The sequence below is a fragment of the Podarcis tiliguerta genome, assembly GCF_965153285.1.
Source record: "Podarcis tiliguerta genome assembly, chromosome: W".
NCBI classification, from domain to species: Eukaryota; Metazoa; Chordata; class Lepidosauria; order Squamata; family Lacertidae; genus Podarcis; species Podarcis tiliguerta.
Genome location: NC_139552.1, coordinates 2,888,325 through 2,912,504, shown reverse-complemented (window position 1 = coordinate 2,912,504; position 24,180 = coordinate 2,888,325). Strand labels below are relative to the sequence as shown.

The window sequence follows — 24,180 nt, the reverse complement described above, 5'->3', positions numbered from 1 at the left end:
TTCCAGAATTGTTTAATAGGTCGGCATTCCCACCACATGTGAAACATTGTTCCTATTTCTTTTTTGCATCTCCAACAGGTATTTGATTTTAATTTGTAAATTTTAGCCAATTTTACCGGAGTTAAGTACGGTGGGGCACACAATTTGTGGGGCACACCAAAGGTTCACCTTCTTCCAACTTGCCTAAGCCTTGGGGGATGGCCTTCTGTGACACCATTTCCTCTCTTTCCTCTGATTTTTCTCCTGCCATTCAGGGGTCAGCAAACTTTCAGCAGGGGGCCGGTCCACTGTCCCCCAGACCTTATGGGGGGCCGGACTATATTTTTTTTGGGGGATGAATGAATGCCTATGCCTCACAAATAACCCAGAGATGCACTTTAATTAAAAGCACACATTCAACTCATGTAAAAACACACTGGTTCCCGTACTGTCCACGGGCTGGATTTAGAAGGTGATTGGGCCGGATCCGGCCCCTGGGCCTTAGTTTGCCTACCCATGGGTTATAATCATTTGTAGGAGGAGCACTGCATTCAGCTCCCTCAGGGCCCGTTTTTGTTTTTCAATTGTGTACAAAGATATTTCAGGAAGAACTCTTGCTTTCCTTGGTCTTTAGCTTTTTCTGCCTTTTGGTTGTGGTGCTGAGGTCCATCTGGTTGTTTTCTATCAGCTGTAACTCACTAAAAAGATGAATACATTTTCTATAGAAGATTAGGCTGTAGCTGTAAAATTTAAAATGAAGTGTATTTTCACTTCTTGTGTGTGTGTGTTACATAACTACCAAGCAACTCCACGGTCTATCTATTTCATTTATACATAAAAAAGAATTCCAATGTATGTACTACTTGAAAACTGATTGCCTTCTTCAAAATATAAAATAAAAGTAAACTATGATTAGGAATGTATAAGATACAACAAAAACTAATCTGAATAAAACTGCGCCTCTCAGAGTTCACTACGGGGCCCCCTGACGTCTGCGCCCTAGGTGGCTTTCTAGATGTCCTGATGAGAGCCCCAGCCCTGTGTGCGTGTGAGCAGGGGCAGGGGCGGGGGGAGGCTGCACCGAGCGCCTTCAGGGGGTCCTTCCTGGCCTCTGACAAGGATCTCTTGGCCCTTTCGGCCTGGTGGGACTCTGACTCCCATCAGCCCGAGGAAGCACGGTCAATGGCCAGGGACAATGCGAGGAAACCTACTGTTTTGTTCGCTTTCGATTCCTTTTGCAAGTGCATTACATTTTGCCTTTTCAACTGTCTGAAGCAAGTTGAACTCGTGTATAAAAAAGTGTTTCAGCTCAGCCTCTCTGAGACAACCCATGAAATAATCCAGTAGTCTATTGAAGCATTCGTCGAGATTTGCTGCAATCCATTCATCATCATCACGGGACCACTTGGTACATGCATGAAAAAAGGCAGCTTTGGCAAGGTAAGAATGGACGCGCAGCAACATCGCGCTCGCTGGCCCTGCCGGAGAGTGGCACGCACGTTGAGGAAGAGCGCAGGGGAAGAGCGAAGCCAGGCTGGAGCGCTTCTGTCTGTTGGTAGATGTTTCCGGGGATGCTGAAGGCCTGCAGAACCCGAACCAAACCCCTGGGTCCGCCTTGCTCAGGGCCTCAGAGGCTCTCCAAGGATTTCAGGCAAGGAGAGTCTCTCTCAGCCCTGCTTGGAGATGCTGAGCGGGATACACTCGAGGATGTCCTGAGCGCGAGGCGGATGCTCTGCCACTGAACCGTGTCGGTCCTTCGCCTCTGTGCCCTGTAGCGCATCAGCAGCACCCAGAGGAGACCTGGTTGGGGGAAATACTCTTGTGCGAAAGGGAGAACCGCTGCAGAAAGAGGGGCTACGTTGGCCACTCTCTTTTGTCATGTGGATTTCCCCATCACCAGGTTAAAAAAAGACAAAATACTAGGAGCACGTTCTTTTAAATTGCTCATCCCTTCGTTTGAAGGTGGTTCGAAATCCTTTTTCAGGCTTGCTATGGGACATTGGTTTGGCGCGTTCCTCCGTCTTCCGACGCTTCTTTATGTTATAATGATCATGTTTAATGTATCTATTAGCGATACGTGTGTACTGCGGCTGCTGCCCGAGAGCATAACGCGCTGGTGGCTTACAATATTATTATTACACAATAAAAAAATTAATACATTACAATATTTTATCATAATTACCGTTTATAATATGTTACAAAGTATAACTTTTAATATTATATAAAATGTATAGTGTACAATCATAGTATAACAAAAATAATATTAATGTACCCCCTGAATTAATAATAATAATATAAATATTTTATAATATTCTATCGTATTAACATTACTATACCTTACAGAGTGTGCTATAAATTATATAACACAATATTGTATAACAACTCTAATATTTATATGTCTTCTGCCCTCAATATATTATTACATTATTATCATACATTCTAATTTATATTAACATGCTATGAATTGTAATATATTATATTTAAAGTATATAATGTTATGGTATAACAGTAAGATTGATATTTCTCCCCGCCTTCCGAATTACCTAAATCTCTAATAATTTGGAGCGTGATTTGCTGAGTGGGTGGAAGAAAATAAAAACGGCACATGAGGCTGGGCGCGGGGAAAACAAATAAAAACCGCCACCCCCGTTTTCTTTTCACCGGCGGTAGCGGCATGAAGTTCTCCGGCTGACGCGTGTTCTCTTTCGACACAGGCAAAGAAAAGATGCTTTTGAGTCTTGTTTGTTTTTTTCCTGAAAACAACCCGAAACACATTTTGGAAGGGGGGGGGTAATTTTCCCTCCTCCCTCCCCCACTCTTTTGCTCGGTCCGGACTCCCCTGAAATCCTGGAAGTCTCCTGGCCGAGGCGAACCGGCCCGGCTGAATCTCCGCGGCGCCTCAGTCTGCGCGCTTTGGACTGCTGGCCAGTTCCCCGGGCTGACCGTGAGGAGCGAAGCGCGCCGCTGGGGAGGCCCGGTCGACGTCACACACGCGTGCACCCACCCAACCATCCAGGGTGAGAGAAAACAAACCCGGAGGGAGACTTTCCCCCCCAAGAGGAGAAGGCCGCTGAAGGCGGTCCCCCCCATGCCCCAGCCCCATGTTTTCCCGAGGAGCACAGAGTTTCGGTCGCTCCAATCTGGAGTGGGGGGGTGGGGGGTGGGGTAACCAGGGAGGGAACCAACAGAAGGTCCTCGGCGCTGGACCTCAGTGTCCAGGCAGAACGATGGGGGTTGAGACACTCCTTCAGATATACTGGACGGAGGCCGTTTAGGGCTTTAAGGGTCAGCACCAGCACTTTGAATTGTGCTTGGAAAGGTACTGGAAGCCAATGTAGCCCTTTCGCCTCCACTGTTGCTCCTGAGTAGCCAGTGCGCCCCGTCGGGGCCTCAAGTGCATGGAAGCCAGTCTCCAGCTGGGCTGATGAGGATGGGACGTTTCGTCTTCGGGCTGCGCCAGGAGGCGGGGCAAGCGGAGATCTGCTCAAAAGGCCGCGGTGGGGGGGGGGGAGCACTGCCCCCATCGGGTGGGTGGAGGTTCTGACTCCCGACGCCCCACCCCATGGGTATAATGGAGCCCTAACTCTCCACTCCCCAACGCCCTCCTTCCTCGGCTGGGCGCTTCTTACTCCCGCCCACCCCCATCCCCCCCCCCACCTCAAGAGGCGGTGGAAAAGACTGGGCTAGCGCAGCCTCCCCGCCCAGTTATAAAGGCGGCTGCCCTCCCCTGCCCATCGGTCGGTCGGTGCTGCTGCCAGTCCGCCCATAGGTCCCGGACCCGCCGCCACCATCACCGCCGATTAAGGCTCAGACGCTGCCCGGCTCTCCTACTTTCAGAGGAGATGATGGATTGCTCCTACGACGATGATCTGGACGAGCTTTGTCCAGTCTGCGAGGACAAGGTATCCGGTTACCATTACGGACTGCTCACCTGCGAGAGTTGCAAGGTAAGGGCCGGCCGTCGAGGGACAGCGACCCGCTCGGGACTGCCTTCCGCAGCCGAGAAAGGGACTTAGTGGTCTTCTTCTTAGGAAGGAGAGAGGGAAGAGGTTTGAGATCAGGGATCCCCAAATTTGGACCCCCAAAAATGTTTCCGGGCAGCAGCGTGGGCTTGTGGGGTCGGATGCCCTTCTTTTAAAAAATTGCGGGCTCCCCCTTCCCCAACGAACTCCGCTCCACCCGCCGACTGAATAATGACCCCCGGATGGGATTATCATAATAAATGCCGCATTGAAAATTGGCTATCGCCCTGGGCTTCTTTAACTGCAGCGCCCTAAAACACCCCAGAGCAAAACCGTCAGTGCAGAAAATTATGGTGGCGCATTTTAATACATGACGCTGGACGTGCGTATTTAAAAGAGGTTCATCTCTCGGCTAGGGATGGGGTTTACAAATATTTGCAGGGCAAAACGGTGAGTACAGGATTGAAAAGGAAATAATTAGGATGCAAACAAAATTTGAATTATTATCGCTATCACTGCTTCATGGTTATATGAAATAGTGATAACTGCTTCAGTATTATTAAAAATAATCATTAAAATTAAGCCATGCTACTAATATTAGCAACATAAATGCAAATCATTATATTGATTAAAATAGCTCCAAAATTATTGTTAAATATATTTTTCTTAAGCACCAAGCCATCCACATCGAACTCTGGATTGCCCAGCGCTTCAGAACAGTATTTCATTAACCCCAGAAGCTTTCCCATATTCTGTTGAAAATCCCGGTACATATTTCGACCTGTAGAAGCCGTCACTCATCTTAATTTTCTCGGGCCCATCTCTGTAGCGCAGCCCCACAACGCTCGCATTGTAGAACCCACAATACGGCCTCAGTTCCTTTGGGGTTTTTGTTTTCGATCATTTGTGATATTTTAGAGGCCACAGGAGGACTGCGAATGTTTATCACTTCTCTTCGAACCCCGATTTTACGGATGGCGAGTTTTAAGGAGTCCGTGATCCGGCGCCCAAAATCGCATGTAGCGCCGATTTGATGTCACTCCCATTCAGGAGCGATAGGTTCCCTAAGTCTGTTCCGGGGAGGGGGTGGGGGCCGGAGGGCAAATGCTCCCCCTGCGCGGCCTTTTCGTCCCTAAAACTCTTTTCGAAAAATGCGCGGTAGGAATTCTTTGGAAATCTTATCTGAGAATGAATAAAATGCTTCCGGAATAAACGAAATCGACTGGTTTGCGGGCGATTCGATCAGGAAATGTGTCCGGGAAAATGCATCCCGGTCTGGAGTACTCAAAAGGTGATTCAATGAAGGAGATTCGTCTTTTGGGGAACCCGATGTGCACGTCGGGGTGTGGATGTGATGGCAATTATTTTCCAAGAAAGTGTCTTGTAGATTTTTAGGCGCGGGGAAAATATATGGCTGCGCGAAAGACGCCCGAGGACCCTGCGCGCCTCTTTCCCTGGAGTCGAGGGGGTGAACCAAATGGAGCCCCGGAGCGCTGCACTCGGCCCTTCTGTGCAAAAGGCCTAGTGGTGCTCAGGACCAGACCCGGCTGGCCCGCTCCGTCCTTCTCTCCAGGAACGGGTTTGCGCCAAACAGGGTCTCCGGAGGCCGCCAGAGGACGGTGCTCGGCGGGGCCCCCTGCTGGGAAGGGCCGCTTTGCAAGCGGTGGGTGCGAGAAGGGTTAGGGAGAAATTGGGGGGGGGGGGTGAAGCGAATATTGCCTTCCACCACCCCCCCCACCAAATGATGACACTCAGCAAGGGCATCCCTTTAAAGTGAGGTTAACAGGGAACCAGGCAGGGGGCCTTCTCGGTAGTGGCGCCCGCCCTGTGGAACGCCCTCCCATCAGATGTCAAGGAAATAAGCAGCTATCTTATTTTTAAAAGACATCTGAAGGCAGCCCTGTTTAGGGAAGTTTTTAATATTTAATGCTGTATTGTTTTTAACACTCCATTGGGGGAAACTCAGCCAGATGGGCGGGGTATTATTATTATTAATAATAATAATAATAATAGTAATAAAAATGTCTGTTCTTGGTCATTTTTCTGCTTTGTGGATTTATTTATTTGCCGGGTGAGGGAAGACATTATTCTGTTTTTCTTCGTTCAGTTCGGTTTAGTTTCTTTCCAGTTCCCCCATCCTCCCTTGCTGTCTCTAAAGGTGTTTTTGCTTGCTTGCTTGCTTGCTTGTTTTGAGACGGTGCTTTTGAGATTCCCACCTTAATGGTAGGATCAAGGAAGGTGGGGAGGGAGAGGCCCAAAGACGGAAGCCTCAGTTTACCAGGATGTGTCTGGGGTATGTTTGTCACATTTGTCGTGAGGCTCCCACAAAGGAAGGGCAAGCTCCATGGAGTCTCTTCAAACGTCCGGAGGTGCCCCTCATCATGTGTGTGTGTGTGGGGGGGGGGGGATCGGCAGCTCCAGCTTGAAGGCCCGGCCGCCCCCACCCTCACCACCAGCGAAAGGGAGATGCACTTTCCCTGGGGGACTGATAATGCCCTAAGCGCCTTGCGGGGGTGGGTGGGTTGCCACTTAGGTCCTGTGAGAAACTCTAGTCTTAAGAAACATCTGCCACCCTGTCTCAGTCTCTCGCTGGAAAAAGTGTATTCCTTCACTTACACTTCAGAATTATAATTAGAAATATTAAATGTATTGCTCACTCTTCACCAGTAGGTCCCAGGGCGGCTTACAACAATCTGAAATTCAGAATTAACAATTGTGTGGTAAGCCGGCACTGCTCCCCCCCCCCCCCCGTGGTTCTTGCAGTTTAACATCCTGGCTGAAGGTTAGATTCCAGGAGGCAGAATATGACAGGGCATGGGGTATCTGCAGACAGGTGCCGGGGCTGAAGCGAGGGGGCCTGGGCAGTGGAGCCAACTGAGGAACCGTGCCCATCTTGCATTCTGAGAAGAGGCGCACTCTTGAGGCTCCCTTTCCCCAGGGTGAGGCCACCTCTTCTGGGGATTCATCCCTGGAGCTGAGCCGCCCACCCTGTTCTGAGTTGAAGATCTTTTTATTTAATTGCCTGAGGTTGTGACGTCATCGGCGGCGTGCAGAAGTTCACAAGACAAAATGACTTGCGGAAATGTGCTTTATTTAAAATAATCACAATATAAGGTGGTGCTGTGGGTAAAACCTATGTGCCTAGGGCTTGCCGATCGCATGGTCAGCGGTTCGAATCCCCGCGGCGGGGTGAGCTCCCGTCTTTCAGTCCCAGCTCCTGCCCACCTAGCAGTTCGAAAGCACTACTAAGGGCAAGTAGATAAATAGGTACCGCTTTATAGCGGGAAGGTAAATGGCGTTTCCGTGTGCTGCGCTGGTGCTGGCTTGCCAGAGCAGCTTCGTCACGCTGGCCACGTGACCCGGAAGTGTCTCCGGACAGCGCTGGCCCGGGCCTCTTAAGTGAGATGGGCGCACAACCCTAGAGTCGGACACGACTGGCCCGTACGGGCAGGGGTACCTTTACCTTTAATGTGATTCTTCTCCTTATGTGGAGGTGGTGATGGTGATGTGATGTGATGGAATTGGAATAATAATAAGAAAAAATTATTTTTACCCCGCCCATTTAATTGGATTGCGTGCCTTTCAGTATATATATATATATATATATATATATATATAGTAAAACACAGTAAAACATTACACCTTATAGAGCTTCCCTATACAGGGTTGCCTTCAGATGTTTCCTAAATGTTATATAATTACTGATTTCCTGATGGGAGGGTGTTCCACAGGGCAGACGCCACTACCGAGAAGGCCCTCTGCCTGGTTCCCTGTAGCTTCGCTTCTCGCAGTGAGGGAACTGCCAGAAGGCCCTCGGAGCTGGACCTCAGAGTTTTGGGTGCTTGTCGCCCCTCCTTGATAGGAGTCAGGGAGGTGGCGATGGTGGGGGCCAGAATGGGACAGCTTGATTAGATGCTAATTATATTGGAGCTGTGGTCCCCAAAGGGGTCCCTGGCTTCTCAATTCTCCTCTGCCCCAGTCAGCATGGCCACCGGACTGGTTAGGGGTGATGGGAGTTGTACCCTTTGCTATCAAGTGCTTGGGTCCAGGGTGCTCCGGTTATTGTCCCTGTTCAGCCCTGAAACTCTCCCTGGTTGTGCCACATTTCCCTCCTCCTCTCACTGTTGCTCCATCCCTGCTTTGCTCAAACGTCTCCCTCTTCCATTTCCGAGCTGCCTCATGTGGATATGATATGATATGATATGATATGATATGATATGATATGATATGATATGATATGATTTCACTCCTGGTGCGATGTGTGGTCTTCTGCATGTAGTTCCAAACTGTGATAATTTACAACAGGTACTTTATAATAAGCAAACATCCAAACGTGGAAACTATTATTTTATTTTAAAAGCCACATGTTCGATCTCCAGCTTTTCTAAGTAGCGCTGGGAATGACCCCTGCCCGTGAGCTCTGCTGCCAGTCCATACAGGCAGTGTTGAGTCAAGTGAACCAAAGTTCTGACTAGGTATGAAGCAGATTTCCATTTTCCTGAACTGCTAAGACCAAAAAAATTAACATGGTATAAGCTTCTTCATCAGATGCATATAGGGACATGACTCTTGGGTTGTGGTATTGTTTAGAGATTGTTGTTGTTGTTGTTTATTGTTTATGACTACTTTGGAATGTTTGTAGTTGTGTGGGGTTTTTTACATGTTGTAAGCTGCCTTGAATATGGTGTTAACTTTGGAAAGGCAGCACACAAATAAAATGATTGAAAGACAGAGAGAACGTTAACTGTGAAATCAGAGGGAAATTAAATGGATTTATGATTACTAATAGTATCACTATCATCTTACAAAGGGCCCCAAAGTATCTATCAGCTGTAAAGACAAAAACAGTCTATGCCCACAGACTCACCACCAGAGAGACATGGCACAAAAGAAATAAACAAGGAGGAAGGCAGAGGTAATGGCGGAATTCCTCTGATCGGGAGGAATTTGCCTCGTGGAAATCTGGGTCTGGCCGCCACGGCGAAGGTGGAGACCCGTAAAAAATCACAGGCGGGAGAAGCCTGTGAATGTGGGATTCGGCGGGCACCTTTTGTGCCTCCCCTACTCACGGGGAAACCCGGTTTTGGGGATCCGGAGCGACGTGGGGTGAGTGGCGCAGTGCTTCGAATCGTCTGCTTCTTCCACGGAGCGAAGCCGCACAGCTGTTGCCGGAAAGCACTGACTTTTTATTGTGGACAATTTGACTTCAAAGTAATTACCCGTGAGTAGAGCTGAAGCGGGAGAATTGGATTTCTAAAAGTTTAACTTAATTTGGCATCGAAATGGGGAGGTTTTAACACAGGAAGTCCGCCTCCCCCTTTTGTAAATAGACTGAAGCAATGAGGCTGCAAGCTGAAGTCTTGGAAAGCCCTTTGTAAAAGAATAAATTTCCACCGGTAAAGAATATTAAATCCCCCTTGGAGGCAGGAGAAGAGGGGGGGAAGCTGTGGACTGAGTAAGCCTGCAGGAGAGAGTGAGGAGAGTTAAAATACCGCCGCTCTGATCCTGGAAACGGGCTGCTAGCAGGACTGACGTCTTTTGGAATGCGTATTGACAGCGCTTAAAACGTTCTTTGACAGCTACCTAAGTAAGAGAGATACATTGTTTCTACTGTCTTTGGCTGCTTCTAAAAAGGAGTAAAAGTAACTGAAAACTGAAACTAACTTTGGATTGTTTGAACTTTGTTTAAAAGAAGACATTATTGACTAATATAAAAAGAAAATGCTTCCCTCTTGTGGAAGTCTTTGAAACTGGTTGTTTTGCAAGAGCTGGGCTAAGGGAATTTCCAGCTGTAAGATAAAAAATTGTGAGACTCTGGGACTGACCTTGAATCTTTTAAGTGTTATGGCAAATGGAAAGGAAAAAACAGATCAGTCAACTGCTGAAAAAACATTAAGGCCCAGGAGAGGCTCAACATCAGGCCTTTCCGCTTCTCCTGTTGTTGCCTTTCCATTAGTACAATCAAAACCAAGAGGAATGTCGACAGAAGAAGTCTTAGCGGTTGTATTAAATAAGATAAATGACTCATTGGTACAGCTAAACAGAAAAACAGACGTGATAAATGCGAAAGTTGATGCTACAACTATTAAAATTGACTTAAATACAGAAAGTATAAATAGTCTGGGACAAAAGGTGAATGCTAATACAGAAACCATCTAGAAATTGATACAGGAATCTACTTTGATACGGCAAACTGCGGAGGAAGTCAAGGAGGAAGCTGTTGCTGATGAATCCGAAGTAGTACAATTGGAGAGAAAGAGAGCCCCAGCCCTGCAGAGGCATCTTGATGAACATAAGGTGACATTTGCTAAGAGTGAACTTAAAGAAAAACAGATGAATCTGAGGATTGGAGCCCTACTTGAATTGGAGGGGGAAAGTTTGATAGACTTTCCCATACAGGAATTTGCTGAATTTTGGGACTTGGACTTGGCTCAAGGAGAGTTTAGAATTCTGAGGGCCCTTAGACGTGGAAGAGGAGGGTAAAAAGAGAAGAATAGACTAAGAGACTGTTTGATCACCCTTCATGCTAAAGAAGAGAGAGATAGAATTTTGGAGCAGTTGCTTCCTGACTGGCCCACGGATGGGGCCAGGTTGGTCTCCCCTTTGCAGTGTTGCTGTTCCTTGAACAGTCCTTCAGATACCTGTGATAAAGGATGCAAAAATGGTTACAGTCACCCTTCCCAGAGCAGAGTTGATGATCATAATGCTTTGGTACATGTGTAGTGGGATACACTCTCACACATATTCAGGTCTCCCGATTCCACCCTGCCGCTTTCCCAGTTGCCCCCCTTGTGTCCCAAAGAGCGCCAGAGGGAACTGGGTTTTGAGACAAGGAGCAGAGCTAGCTATCTAAACACATTTAAAAGGACACAGAATGTTAATTGGCTGAATGCCTGGCTGAAGTAAAACATTTTCGCCAGGCGCCACAGATATGTATTGGAGGCGACAGCTGAGCCTCCCTGGGGAGAGCATTCAGCAAGCGGGGAGCCACCACTGAAAAGGCCCGTTCTCCTACTGCAGCTCTCCGGGTCTCCAGTGGAGGGGGCAAACGAAGAAGGGCCTCAGGTGGGGGAGGGAAGGAAGGGGAATAAAAGATTAGGCTAAGTTCAAATTGAGAGCCAGGTGGAATAGCTCTGTTTTACAGGCCCTGCGGAAGGAATTAAATCCTGCAGGGCCCTGGTCTCATGGGACAGAACATTCCACCAGGTCGGAGCCATCACTGAGAAGGCCCTGGTGGAGGATAATCTGACTTCCTTAGGGCCCAGTGTGGGAATGTTCAGGGATGCAGGAGAGGATATATTGTCTGATTATATCCTTATCCAACTTGTTCCCCAATTTCAGCAGAGTAACACATTCCTCTTTATTTTAAGTTTGCAACGGCAGCGTTTGCTCAGGCTCACTAAAGCCTCTATAATAATATTATTCCCTCATAAAATAGAAGAGACGACACAGTCTTTTACAAAAGTATAAAAAGAGTTTACTCACATTCTGTTCACAATCAGATCCCAGAAGGCAGACTTAGCTTAATGAAGTAACATACACTTGGAATCTATCTCTTAAGAAGACAGTCCCTTTGTCCTCTCTTGGGAAGCCAAGAGGGCACCTTTGGCTTAGTAGATGTTGTGTCTTCGATGCATGTGGTGAAAGAGAGAGAGATGGCTGCCCTGCCCTGTGCTTTTGTCATTACCTGCACAGGTGAGGCCACACCCACCTCTAGTCATATGCAGAGGAAGTCTGTCCCAGCCCAGAAGGAAACAGGAAGTTTACCTGGTGGCTGGACAAACATCCCTCCCCATGTGTAAACATGTTCACTCTAGGAATGTTGTACTTGACTGCTCTTGTGTTTCTTTCTTTTTTAAAAAATTATATTTATTAGAAGTTTAATAATTACAGAAGAAGGAAAAAGAAGAAAACATACAATAAAAAGGAGAAAAGTAAAAATTAAAAAAATTAAAAAATACATAGAACAACCCCTCCACCCCACCAGAGAAAGAGCAAAGAAAAAATTTAAAAACCCTTCCATTTTTCACAATTCTATCCTTCAATGACAATTTCCTCGACCTCCTCCCACCTCCCTTTTTTGTATTCTAGTTAATAATTAAGTCAGCAAATTCTTTCCATCTTTCACTGCTTACTATCATTTAATTATCTTAATCCAATTTTAATCTTATCTTCCCATCAACATCTTAAAAATTATCTATACTTTACTCTAATAAATGGAGAGAGAAAAAGAACCTTAAATCTTAAACCCTTAAATCCTAAAATCTTAAGTCCTTATCATATTTCAACTAAAGTCATATAAATTCATTCCACCATCTCCCAACATTCCTTAATTATACAATATTATACTAAATAATGTTTTAAAAATTTTCCAATCTTCTTCCACCGTCTCTTCTCCCTGGTGTCGGATTTTGTCAGTCTTTTCTATCAATTCAATATAGGTTGGTAGGTTTCTGGATGAAACATCGGCTCTGGATCCATTCCAGTCCGGCTTCCGCGCTGGTCATGGGACTGAGACGGCTCTGGTTGCCCTAACAGATGATCTCCGCAGGCAGCTGGATCGAGGCGGGTCGGGGCTGCTGTTTCTTTTAGATCTGTCAGCAGCCTTTGACATGGTCGATCACGAACTCCTGGACCACCGCCTTGCCGACGTGGGGATCCAGGGCACAGTCCTTCAATGGCTGCTCTCGTTTCTCTCTGGTCGGGGACAGAGGGTGGCGCTAGGGGGGGAATTGTCATTGCGCCACTCCTTGGTGTGTGGAGTGCCTCAGGGTGCAATACTCTCCCCGATGCTTTTTAACATCTTTATGCGCCCCCTCGCTCAGCTTGTCCGGAGTTTTGGGCTGGGTTGCCATCAGTATGCAGATGACACCCAACTCTATCTGTTGATGGATGGCCATCCTGACTCGGCCCCAGACACACTGACCAGATGTTTGGAAGCTGTGGCTGGATGGTTACGTGGGAGCCGGTTGAAGTTAAATCCTTGGAAGACAGAGGTCCTCTGGCTGGGACGGGACGATATGGGATTGGGGGGGCAACTCCCATCTCTTGCTGGGGTGCAATTAGTGCCAGCGTCGTCCGTTAAGAGTTTGGGTGTAATCTTCGATACCTCCCTCTCCATGGAGGCGCAGATTGCAGCTATAACAAAGGCGGTATTTTTTCATCTCCACCAAGCTAAGCAGTTGGCCCCTTATCTCTCTCGCCCTGACCTAGCCACTGTGATCCACGCGACGGTCACCTCCAGACTGGATTATTGTAACTCGCTCTACGTGGGGCTGCCCTTGAGACTGACCCAGAAACTCCAGCGGGTGCAGAATGCCGCGGCGAGACTCCTTATGGGGTCTTCGCTGCGAGATCACATTCATCCGGTACTATACCAGCTGCACTGGCTCCCGGTGGAGTACAGGATCAGGTTTAAGGTGCTGGTTTTAACCTTTAAAGCCCTATATGGCCTAGGACCCTCGTACCTACGGGACCGCCTCTCCTGGTATGCCCCACAGAGAAACCTACGCTTGTCAAATAAAAACATCCTTTAGGTTCCAGGCCTCAGAGAGGTTAGGCTGGCCTCAACTAGAGCCAGGGCTTTCTCGGCTGCGGCTCCAATCTGGTGGAACGCTCTGTCACAAGAGACTAGGGCCCTGCGGGACCTGACATCTTTCCGCAGAGCCTGCAAGACAGAGTTGTTCCACCAGGCCTTTGGTCAGGGCCCAGCCTGACTCCCTCCTCTGGCAACCTGCACAGAATTTTGCTTAACGGTTGCCATTAATTTGATTTTAATTAATTTTTATAATGGAATGTTTTTAGAATGTTTGATTATTTGATTGTTTGATTATTTAATTGTTGTTAGCTGCCCTGAGCCCGGCTTCGGCTGGGGAGGGCGGGATATAAATAAAATTTATTATTTATTATTATTATAGTTCATCAACCTGGTGCTCTTGTGTCCGAGGCTCTTAACTCTTCTCCCTGCCCTGCCTGCAAGTTTCTTTCCATGCCAAAGATTAAGTCCCAAAGGGCTTTCTTCTCAGGAGCTCCTTTATCCCATCTCAGCATGTTTGCTCCATATTCAAAATTATAATCCAAGAGATGTTCCAAGGCATACTCCACAGGCCCTTTAAGGTTAAAGAGCTCCACTTTTCCCGTCTTTCCCAGAGTGCCTCCCTCCAACAGAAAATCTACCCATCTTGCCTTATTCAGTCCAAGCGGGGCACTGTCTCTCCAATTCTGACTCTCAAACTCCATCACCTCAGAATTCAACTTATGTCCATCAATTTGATTCAGTAGGGCCAGGGCCTCCACTTGAATTTCTTCTTGAGGAGCAAAAATAATTTGTTCCATCTTCTTCTCCAAAACTTGCCATTTCAAAGTTGGTTCCTGAATCACATCCCGATCAGTTCCTGTAGAATTACTCACTTTCCGTTCCAAGTCAGATACGCTTTGTTCCAATTCAGAAACACTTTGTCCACAAATGTCCAATTTCTTTATCGCCAAGTCCGTCTTTTCCTGTAGTTGCTCCAACAGAGCACTTATTTTGTCAAGCGCGTTCACTAGAGCTTCTTGCTTTTCCATTCTTATCTAAAGACTTTCAAAGGTCGCTTATTTCTCAGCTTTTGTTTCTTAGTGGAAAGTTCCACTTCACAGTTATAACAGTTGCAAAAGTTTCAGAAGCTCCCTCTATAGGCAACAGTTTCTATTTTTTGTTATTCCAAATCAAAATCCAGTAACAAAATTACTATTCAGCCTTTCTTCTTTTTAAATAACACAAGAGCAATGCAAAAAAGTACATATCTCAGTTCAACCGTCCATCAGGATATATTCCATTCCCCGTCAGTTTTTTCAGATCATAAAACTTTTTGACAGCCCGATCCCAGGCTCGAGACAGTGGTAAATTAACTCGTCTCCTTCACTCTCCTGAAGGTTTAAATCGTCCACAAAAGGTTCCCCCCTTTTCCCCTGCTTCCAAGGGGGTATTCAATATCTTAAATGGTGAAAGTTTAGTACTTTACAGAGTACTTTTCCCAGGCTTTAGCTTGTGACGTCTTTGCTTTGATCTTTTTACAAAACGGAAGGCGGACTTCCTGTTTAGACCTTCACGTTCAAATGCCGAATTTAAATATTTGGTAATCCAATTTTCTGTTTACTTAAGAATATTTACTTACAGTCCAAATGTCCACAGGAAAAGTCGGGGCTTTCTGGCAACAGCAATGCGGCTTCACTCCTTGAAAATAGCAGTTGATTCGATGTACCGCGCCATTCACCCCACGTCGCTCCGGAGCCCCGAAACCGGGTCTCCCCGCGAGTAGGGGAGGCGCAAAAGGTACCTGCCGAATCCCAAGTCCCCGGGCTTCTTACGCCCGTGGTTTTTAGCGGGTCTCCGCCTCGCCGTGGCGGTCAGACCCTAATTTCCAAAGAGCGGATTCCTCCGAGACGGAGGAAATCCGCCATTACCAGAAGCGCCAACCCGGAAGTCTTCTTGTGTTTCACATCCCACACCCAGGACCTCTAAACTATGATTATTCATGGACCTTAAGGACCTCTGCGGGGCATACCAGGAGAGGTGATCCCGTAAACAGTTCCACTGGGCATACTCAGAGAGCATTTTTGAATTCTCCTCCCAAGTGACAGCTGCTTTGGGCAGGGTGGGGTCTTCAAGGCGAGGAGTGTGGGACCCACCTGTGATCCCCGTTTCTGGGGAATTCTTTGCACTTCCAGACTCCTTGAACTTCTCACACTTTCCCCACACATTTTATTAAGATGTGGTGTTAAGATGTTAAGAACGGTGGACTCATAATCTGGTGAACCCGGTTCACTTCCCCGCTCCTCCACATACAGCTGCTGAGTGACCTTGGACTAGTCACACTTCTCTGAAGTCTCTCAGCCCCACTCACCTCACAGAGTGTTTGTTGTGGGGGAGGATGGGAAAAGGAGATTGTGATAAAGCGGGATATCAAATCCAAACAACTCCTCCTCTTCTTCTTCTTCTTCTTCTTCTTCTTCTTCTTCTTCTTCTTCTTATCCTCAGGGCTTCTTCAAGAGAACGGTGCAGAATAACAAGCACTACACGTGTATGGAGAGCCAGAATTGCAAGATCGACAAGACACAACGCAAGAGGTGTCCCTATTGCCGGTTCCAGAAGTGCCTTGTGGTGGGCATGAAACTCGAAGGTGACTCCAGTTGGCATAGTCTTGGGCGGGCGGGAGGGGGTGAGTCTTTGCAACACAGAAGGTAGGTGCTGACGGGAAAGTGCCTTCTGCCAAGTGGGTGGGGGAGGGATCCTGACATCCAGCCTATGTCCTAGATGCTGCTGCCTCTGAGCTAACCACGGCCAGGAGGGCTTCTGCTCCAACCCAAACAAGATGTGGGGACGTGAGACTTGACGTGGGCGGGAGTGGGTGGAAGGACTGGTGACTTGACTCCTACCAGCCATTTTCTTCCTCGTTCCCCCTCTTAACCCCCGTTGCTTTTCTACCTCTGAGGGGGCGGGGAAGCAAAACATATAGGTATACATGCATTTCTTGCCTAGAATGCAAAACCTTCCCTGGCCAGGACGTGCGTTTTTGAAAAGAGCGCGCCTCCACACACAGCGTCCACCCAAACAACAGTGCCAGGTGGTTTAAAAGAGACTTTTTGAGATGTTCTAGATCTGCTTCCTTTATATCTTTAGCCTCTTTCCCCTCTACCCACCCCGTCCCCTAGTAATCCCCCACTTCTCCTTCTGCTGGGTTTCCATGTGTCCCGTGTGGGTCTCTAGAAGAAGGGCAGGGACCTTACCCTGCAAGGACTCTTGGAAGTGAGACCACGTAAAATGTAAAGGAGCTGAGTGCTTTTTCTGTGTATGCTGTCAAGCTTAGTTGCAAGCCACAATATCCTTATTACTATTAATTCAGTGTTCCAATTGAGTGGAGGCCCCCTAAGGCCGTTATCATTGGGAAAGTCGGATAATGATGACAGTATTCTTGTGGTTCCTCAGGAGCCAGTGATGGTAACCAACCTGGAAGGCTTTAAAAGAGGATTGGATGAATTCATGCAGGATTGTAATGGTTCTAGGGATTGCTTGTGCGTAAGTTGCCTTTACTCATGGCTAGGTTGCATGGTTGAACCCTTTCTGTCAGGACAGCCTCTATTCCGTGGCTGCCTCAGTCGCTGGCAGAATCCGTCAGTGGGCGTTTCTTAAACCGCTTCCAACATAAAAGCTGTTTGACGCCCAGTCTCCTCCCCCGTTGCCTGCGCGAAAGCTTTCTGCGCAAGGTGGGTGTGGGCAAAGGAGCACTCGTGCCCTCTCCGCTGGTCTCCTGCGAAGAGTCCTGGAGCCACCTCTCCGATTCCTCTATCTCCTTCCCTTCTCCACTGGTGTTACGCTGATTACCTTCCCCAGCGGATGGGCTGTCCCTCCTCCTACTAGGACCCTCTCCTCCATCGTCCGGGAGCCTCCTCTCCGCCTCCCGCTCCGATGGCAGTTCCCTGACAAGGATGATAAGGCTATCAATGGCAGCAATGCTTTCAGGCGTGCTCAGATCCTGCTTGCATGCTTCCCATGGGGGTATCTGGGTGGCCACTGTGAGAACAGGATGCGGGGCTGGATCCCCCCCCCCCCCCCCGGCTTGGGCTCCTCTTATGTTCTTGAGGCAAAATGCCTGTGCAGCCTCTTCTGACGCTCTTATGTCCAAAGAGCGTTTCGTGCCCGCTCCCCCACCCGCGTCATAATGCTGACTCTTTGAGAAAGGGCTAGCAATAGGGCGATAATTAAATTTGACAGGAGTCCCTCCCCACATCTCATTGCCCAGGCCCAATTCCAGATGCTCGGTGCGCTTTGCTGGAGAAGTCCTGAAAAAAACCCGCATTTATTTTTATATTGCTTTTAAAACCCGACTTTCCAGCTCTGTTTCCACTGAGTGAGCTGAAGATTGGTATATTTCCCATTTAGAGTCTAGCAATTAAAAAGCCGCAGTACCGATTCAATGCACACTATTTGCTGGTACTCCCAGTTTAAAACCCGACTTTCCAGCTCTGTTTCCGCTGCCGCTGCCGCTGCGGGTTGCTGTCTTGTTCGTGGGGACCTTCCTGCCTTGGAGAGCTGAGGGCTGCCTGTAGCTTGCAGCGGCGTGGCAGCTGGAGAGCAGGATGGGGCGGCGGCTTTGAACGACATAAAGCGAAAGCAAATTCCTCCATGGGGTGGAAAGGAGGAGGCGAGGCTGGGCGCTGGTCCCGCGGGAGGCTGCTCCACAGCATAGCAGTCTAGGTCTGGAAGGACACGTGTCTCCGGGAACCAATTGGGGTTTCAAATAATAAAAACAAGATAAAAATAAACACACAGAGAGATCGTATGAGAGCCATCTTCAAATACATAAAGGGCTGTCGCATGGAAAATGGACCATGCTTGTTTTCTCCTGCTCCGGAGGGTAGGACCCGAACCCATGGTTTCAAGCGACCAGAAAGGAGATTCATTCAGACTCAGCATCAGGAAGAAATTTCTGACAAAGGGTCTCCCGCGGGAGGTGATGGTCTCTCCTTCCTCGGAGGCTTTGAAGCAGAGGTTGGAGAGCCACCTGTCAGGAGTTCCGTAGTTGTGATTCCTGCACTGCGGGGGTTGGGCTAGACGACCCTTTGGCTTCCTCCCAACAAAGCCCAAGTAAAGACTACCAATTTTATCAGATCATTAAGGCTAGTTCCATAGTTGCCAGGCTTGCGATGAGGGTTGTCTTGAAAATGATGGTTCTGTTGCCTATGTCATAAAGGAATGCCAAATCATATAAAGTGTCCGGAGGTTCTACTCGTCTTCAAAATCTCAGATATGTGTGCTTCTCTCCATTAAGACTGTATTCCAGAGTGTGTGGTACAAAGTGTCCAGTGTAAGATTTTGGGCTGTGTTCCACTGAGTTGCAATTATTATTATTAATAATTAATTAATTAATTAATTAATTACATTTCTAGACTGCCCTTCATCCGAGGATCACAGGGCAGTGTACAATATAAAATCACAAAAAATACATCCCTTAGTAACAATTTAAAAAAAATATGTCCCCCCACAGTTTAAAAGGCCACAGATGATGATGATGATGATGATAATTATACCCCACCCATCTGGTTTGGTTTCCCCAGCCACTTTGGGTGGCTTACAGCATATCTAAAAACATAATAAAATTAGCCAAAGGCCTGGCTGAAGAGGAATGTTTTTGCCTGGCACTTAAAGATATGTAGAGATGGCACCAGGCTAGCCCCCCATGGGGAGAGTATCCCACAAGTGGGGAGCCACCACAGGAAAGGCCGCTTCTCATCTTGCCGCCCTCTGGATCTCTCGTGGAGGGGCCGCATGAAAAAGGGCCTCAGAGCTTATGGATAGAAGCGGTCCTTGAGGAGTGGTGCTCCTGAGCCATTTAAGGCTTTATAGGTCAAAACCAGCACTGAATTGGGCCTGAAAACGAAGTGGCAGCCAGTTGAGCCACAGTTGGCATTATATGCGCAAACTGTCTTATTCATGCTGCCAAGGTCATATATAAGACCAATTCTTTTGACAATATATTTACATTTGTATCATCAAAAATATTCAGTAACATTAATTTTGGGCAACAAACAATAGTTTCTTTAGCAATATTTATCATTCATGTCAAGAATAAATTCCAAAAATCTTGCACCAAATTACAGTAAATGATAATATGTACAAAGTTTATTGCAGTCCCTCCAACTAGTAGGTGATAAAGAAGGAAATACTTTTGACATTTGCAAAGGAGTGCAATACCATCTGTGAAATAATTTCAAGGAGTTTTCCCAAAGAAATCTGGAAGCAGATTTTAAGAACTGTGATTCCCAAATTTTATTCCCGTCCTTCCCCCAAAATATCCCCATATTTGTGTGCAAATATATAGTTCCCATATCTTTTTGAGGGGTTCCATAGATCCATTGATAACCTACATTAAGCAATATAGAGTATAATTAAAATCTAATCCTTTCCCTGCTCTACCCATTGTAATTTTCAAATTTTGTTAAGGGTGATTGTCCCTTCACCATCTCCAGTTGCACATACAGACTCAGACATGCTTATGGGTGAGCTGTGTGATAAGCCAGTGGAGATAGGGTTTTTGTGTATGTGTGCGGGAGATACTTTGTACATGCTCAGAAGCACCCTTTACACATATCCCAAGGCATGTGGATGAAAGCAGGCAGTGCCAAGAAGGCGTGTCTGTGTGTTTGTTTGGGCACTAGGGGTATACTAATTTCCTGTATCATAATGGGATGCACTTTTGCTTAAAAACACTGAAAAAGGGACTAATTATTCTCAGTTATGGAAAAAGGTTGCCCTGAAATGAAAAGTTGGAAACACTGTATATGTAAAGTTACTACTCATAACTATCAGCACTTTTAAAAACTTCATGGAACTGTTTATAACTTTTACAGCTGCCTGGAACTTCCTAAAACTGTGGCGAAGAAGAATCCAAATATTGGTCTATAGGGAAAGATTTTTGGGCAAACAACTAAACTTCTTAATTTTTAAGATTTCTTTCTGTGGCAATATACAATTGTGGTTGGAGAAACCCAGCTGGATGGGCAGGGTATAAATATAATCATAATCATAATCATTACAATGTCACACAAGATCCTCAATTTATTCTCAGCAATAGAAGTGATGAACCATGTATAAAACATTGTACATGTATTAGAAAATTTTCCTGTATACATGCTATGCATAATACATTATACAGTTACATATACAAAAAATGATGTATTGATTTCAGGGTGACCTTTTTTCAAAAGGTTTGGAAATGACAGTTCATTCCTTTGTTTTTAGGCAAAAGTTCATCTAACTAAGCTACAGGAACATGAGGTTGTAAAAAAAGTTCTAACCCTAGCAGACACTTCCCTTTCCAAAGATCCCAGGGGAAAGGAATAAAAATAATATTAAGATTTGTTTTTTGTTTAAATCCCAGCAGTCTGGACATTTATTCCGGCAGGTGCTCAGCTTTTTCTACCATTCCAAGGAAATAGCCTCCTATCCTGAGCAGTACCGAGTGTCTCGGCCACGGTCCCGACTCACTGGAGTCCATTGGGCATGCCCATTGTGCAGAACCTGGCTGGCTGGAACCCCTCTGATAGCAGGCGCCATGGGGGGGGGGGGAGATCTGCTCGGTGGTGAAGTGCCCCCACTTTGCATGCCAAAGGCTCCAGGTTCAATCCCTGGCACCCCCCCCCCTTAAAAGGACCCTTGGCCGGAGAGCTGCTGCCAGCACAGCAGACAATACCGGTGGGTTAGATGGACCCTTAGCTAGAACCCCCACCAGTGTCGGCAAGATTCTTCTGTTCTGTGCCTTGGCAGAGCAGGTGTGATGAAACCTAGGGCCTCATCCTGGAGGTTTCTGAGCTACAATTCCCATCAGCCCCAGCTGATGGTGGTTGATGGGAGTTGTAGTCCAAAATATTTCTTTGTTTGCATTTATATCCCACCTCGTTCTCCAAGGAGCTTAAGGTGGCAGAGGTACAGGGTTCTCCCTTCCCGACTGAATCCCATCGCAACACTCTCTAGCAATACCATTGCAGTGCCTTTGAGTGCATGCAGAGTGCCCATACCCTTCGATGCCTTGCGACTGGCCTTCGCGTGGCTTTATCCACCAGGGGTCGCCGTGAGGGGCGGAGAAGGGCTATAGTTCAGAAGGTCCCAGGCTTAGTCCCCAGGGACATCTCCAGCAAGCAGGGCTGGGAGAAGACTCATGAGGAGATGCTGCCAGTCAGTGTAGACAATTCTGAGCTCTATAGACCAGGAGTCTCTGACTTGGCAAAAGGCAACTGCCCCACGTTCTTATGTTCATCTATTATTCTGCATGGAGCAAATGGGCGCATGAAAAAGGGAACGAAAGAGAAGGTGGGGCACACATTCCAACACAACTCCCTGGATGGATGCTATTTTTTCATTCATTACTTGCATTTATATCTGCTCTTTTCCTCGGAGAAGCTCAATGTGACATCCACATAGCGTCTAGAGTGGCACAATCTAATCCCAACGACAACCCTGTGAGGTAGGCCTAGGGTGACAAGCAGTGACTGGTCCAGGGGGCAAACTTGTATGAAATATTGTGGGAGGGCAGGTAAGCCCCTTCCTGCACACACATCACATCACTTGAGTAGCAATGCCCATCAACCGGGGGGGGGGGGAGAGACTGTCCCCCCCAAATATTTTATTAGGGGGTGGCGAAAGGGACCTCGACCCCTAGGAGTTGGTTTCTATGGGCTGGCCTCTAATGCCACACCCAGGGAGCTTCGAGGCCGAGTGGGAGGATTTGAACCCAGGTCTCTCCCAGGTCCTAGTAAACTAATCACTATGCCACTATGACAGCAATTTTGGATGGTTTCGGGGCGTAGTGGTTTTTTAGCTTCTCTTTTAGCACGTCCCATGGCGCTGCCTGGACTGCTAGTGGCACGACCAAAACTCGGGCCGTCTCGAACACCTCGGGCTCGCAGAGGCTGAGGAATAGGCCCCACTTACGCTCCTCTGACCCTTCCATCAGCCCGTTTGCTTGGAGGCAGCAGCCGAACCGAGCAAGATAGGAGTCCCATGATTCAGAGGCTGGGGCAAATGGCAGTAGAGGCATGAGTGAAGCCATGGTTCCGATGCTGACGTGGTGGGCGATGGATGGAACACAGTATGTATGGTCAGCTCTGAATTGGGTTGTGTTCAGTGATTTTGCTCAGTGAGTGTCCAAATGTGGCTGTGCTCTGATGTCCATCTGATCCCATCCCCATCGCCAGTATTAAATAGTGGGTGGACATAGCAGACAACACAGAGATTTCTCCAAGTAGTTCTTTATAAGTAAGCTGGAACTGAACTGAACAGCAAACAGCTCAGCCGGCCTGCTTTTATAGGCAGCCGGCTGTCAACATTGTAACAACAACAGCCCAGGGTTTCCTGCCTAAATTAACTTACGTGGACCTGAGTGTAAACTATATACACAATGCCCCTGTTGGCCAGGGTGAGAACTTCAATACATAACACTGGGCCTTCCTGGCCGGATTTTGTCTGACGCCTTTTCCCCGCTTTCTCTCCCTTTGCCCCTTCTTCTCCTCCCTCCCTCCTCCCTCCAGCCGTGCGTGCCAACCGCATGCGGGGTGGCTGGAACAGGTTCAGGCCCATGTACAAGCAGGACCGAGCCATGAAACAGCAGAAGAAGGCGCTGCTCCACGGCAACAGCTTCAAACTGGAGACGGCGGCCCAGCCGCCCATCGTGTCCCCGGTGCAGGCGGCGGAGGAGTCCGGCGGGCTGTCGGCCTCGCTGCACGGCCTGAGCCAACACCACCAGCCTGAGGTGGCAAAGGGGCTACCCCCGCCCAGCAGCAGCAGCTCCAGCAGTGGCAGCGGTGGCGGTGGCAGCGGGATAAGCAGCTCCACCTCCATGACGCCCATCGACTATGAGTGCAGCTCCTACGGGACGCCCGCGCTGGCCATGCCGGTGCCCTCGGGTCACGGGCCGCTCTCGGGTTACCACTACCCGCCCTTCGCCAACCGGGCCATCAAGTCCAAGTTCCCGGACCCCTACGTGATGCATCCAAACGAGGCAGCCCTGCCGTACCCCTACCCAGAAGTCTACCCCAGCGGCGGCTCCCCAGCCATTGGGGCCGACATGCCCGACGTGATCCTGAAGTTGCTGGAGCAGGAGCCCGACGAGGCGCAAGTCAAGGCCTGCATCCTGTCCTGCCTGCAGGAGGAGCAGAGCAAGGGCCTCCACAACAAGCTCAGCGCCTTTGGCCTCATGTGTAAGATGGCAGATCAGACCCTCTTCGCCATCGTGGAGTGGGCACGCAGCTGCATCTTCTTCAAAGAGCTGGAGGTGAGGGGGGGGCTGTTGCTTTTCGCGGGGCGGGGGATGAACCCTGAGAGGAAATGGCTTCCCACGACCTACATCTCCCCGACTTGGACATGTTTCCAGCGGTTGCTTTGTTTGGTCCCGGGGGTGGGTGTGGGTGGTGAGGAGGAAGGTTGAACTGTAGCTGGAGCTGGCTGAAGCAAGGCCTGCTTTGAGCACATGCAGAGCTCAATGGTTAGATAGACAGATAGTTTATTACGGCCAAAGGCCCATATTCAATACATCATACAGCAACACAGGTATAACAAGATAAAATTAATAAATTAAATTACGTTAAAATCAAGTACATCTCAGACCGTAGGTTTCTAAATTCCATTAAAATAAGAACAATATATCGCTTAAAATATCAAATTATCAGTATAAATCAATATTATTTAGGCAAAATCAATAATCAA

The 24,180-nt window shown here is 47.9% G+C and overlaps 1 protein-coding gene and 1 long non-coding RNA gene across 2 annotated transcripts in view; one reads left to right on the top strand and one right to left on the bottom strand.

Annotated features, from left to right (window-relative positions):
- The first annotated feature begins 3,763 nt into the window (after positions 1 to 3,763).
- Positions 3,764 to 24,180, top strand: part of LOC310668840 (steroidogenic factor 1-like) — a 62,573-nt gene continuing 42,156 nt past the window's right edge. The window contains exons 1-3 of the mRNA XM_083422183.1: positions 3,764 to 3,926; positions 15,961 to 16,102; positions 23,007 to 23,749. Coding sequence (XP_083278309.1) covers positions 3,822 to 3,926; positions 15,961 to 16,102; positions 23,007 to 23,749 — 990 coding nt within the window. The 5' untranslated portion in view covers positions 3,764 to 3,821. The remainder of the gene's footprint in view (positions 3,927 to 15,960; positions 16,103 to 23,006; positions 23,750 to 24,180) is intronic.
- On the bottom strand, positions 11,396 to 11,746 carry LOC310668906. Its single transcript, XR_014506890.1, has 2 exons — positions 11,545 to 11,746; positions 11,396 to 11,490 (listed from the first exon to the last, which is right to left on the bottom strand). It is a non-coding gene; the product is annotated as an uncharacterized lncRNA (long non-coding RNA).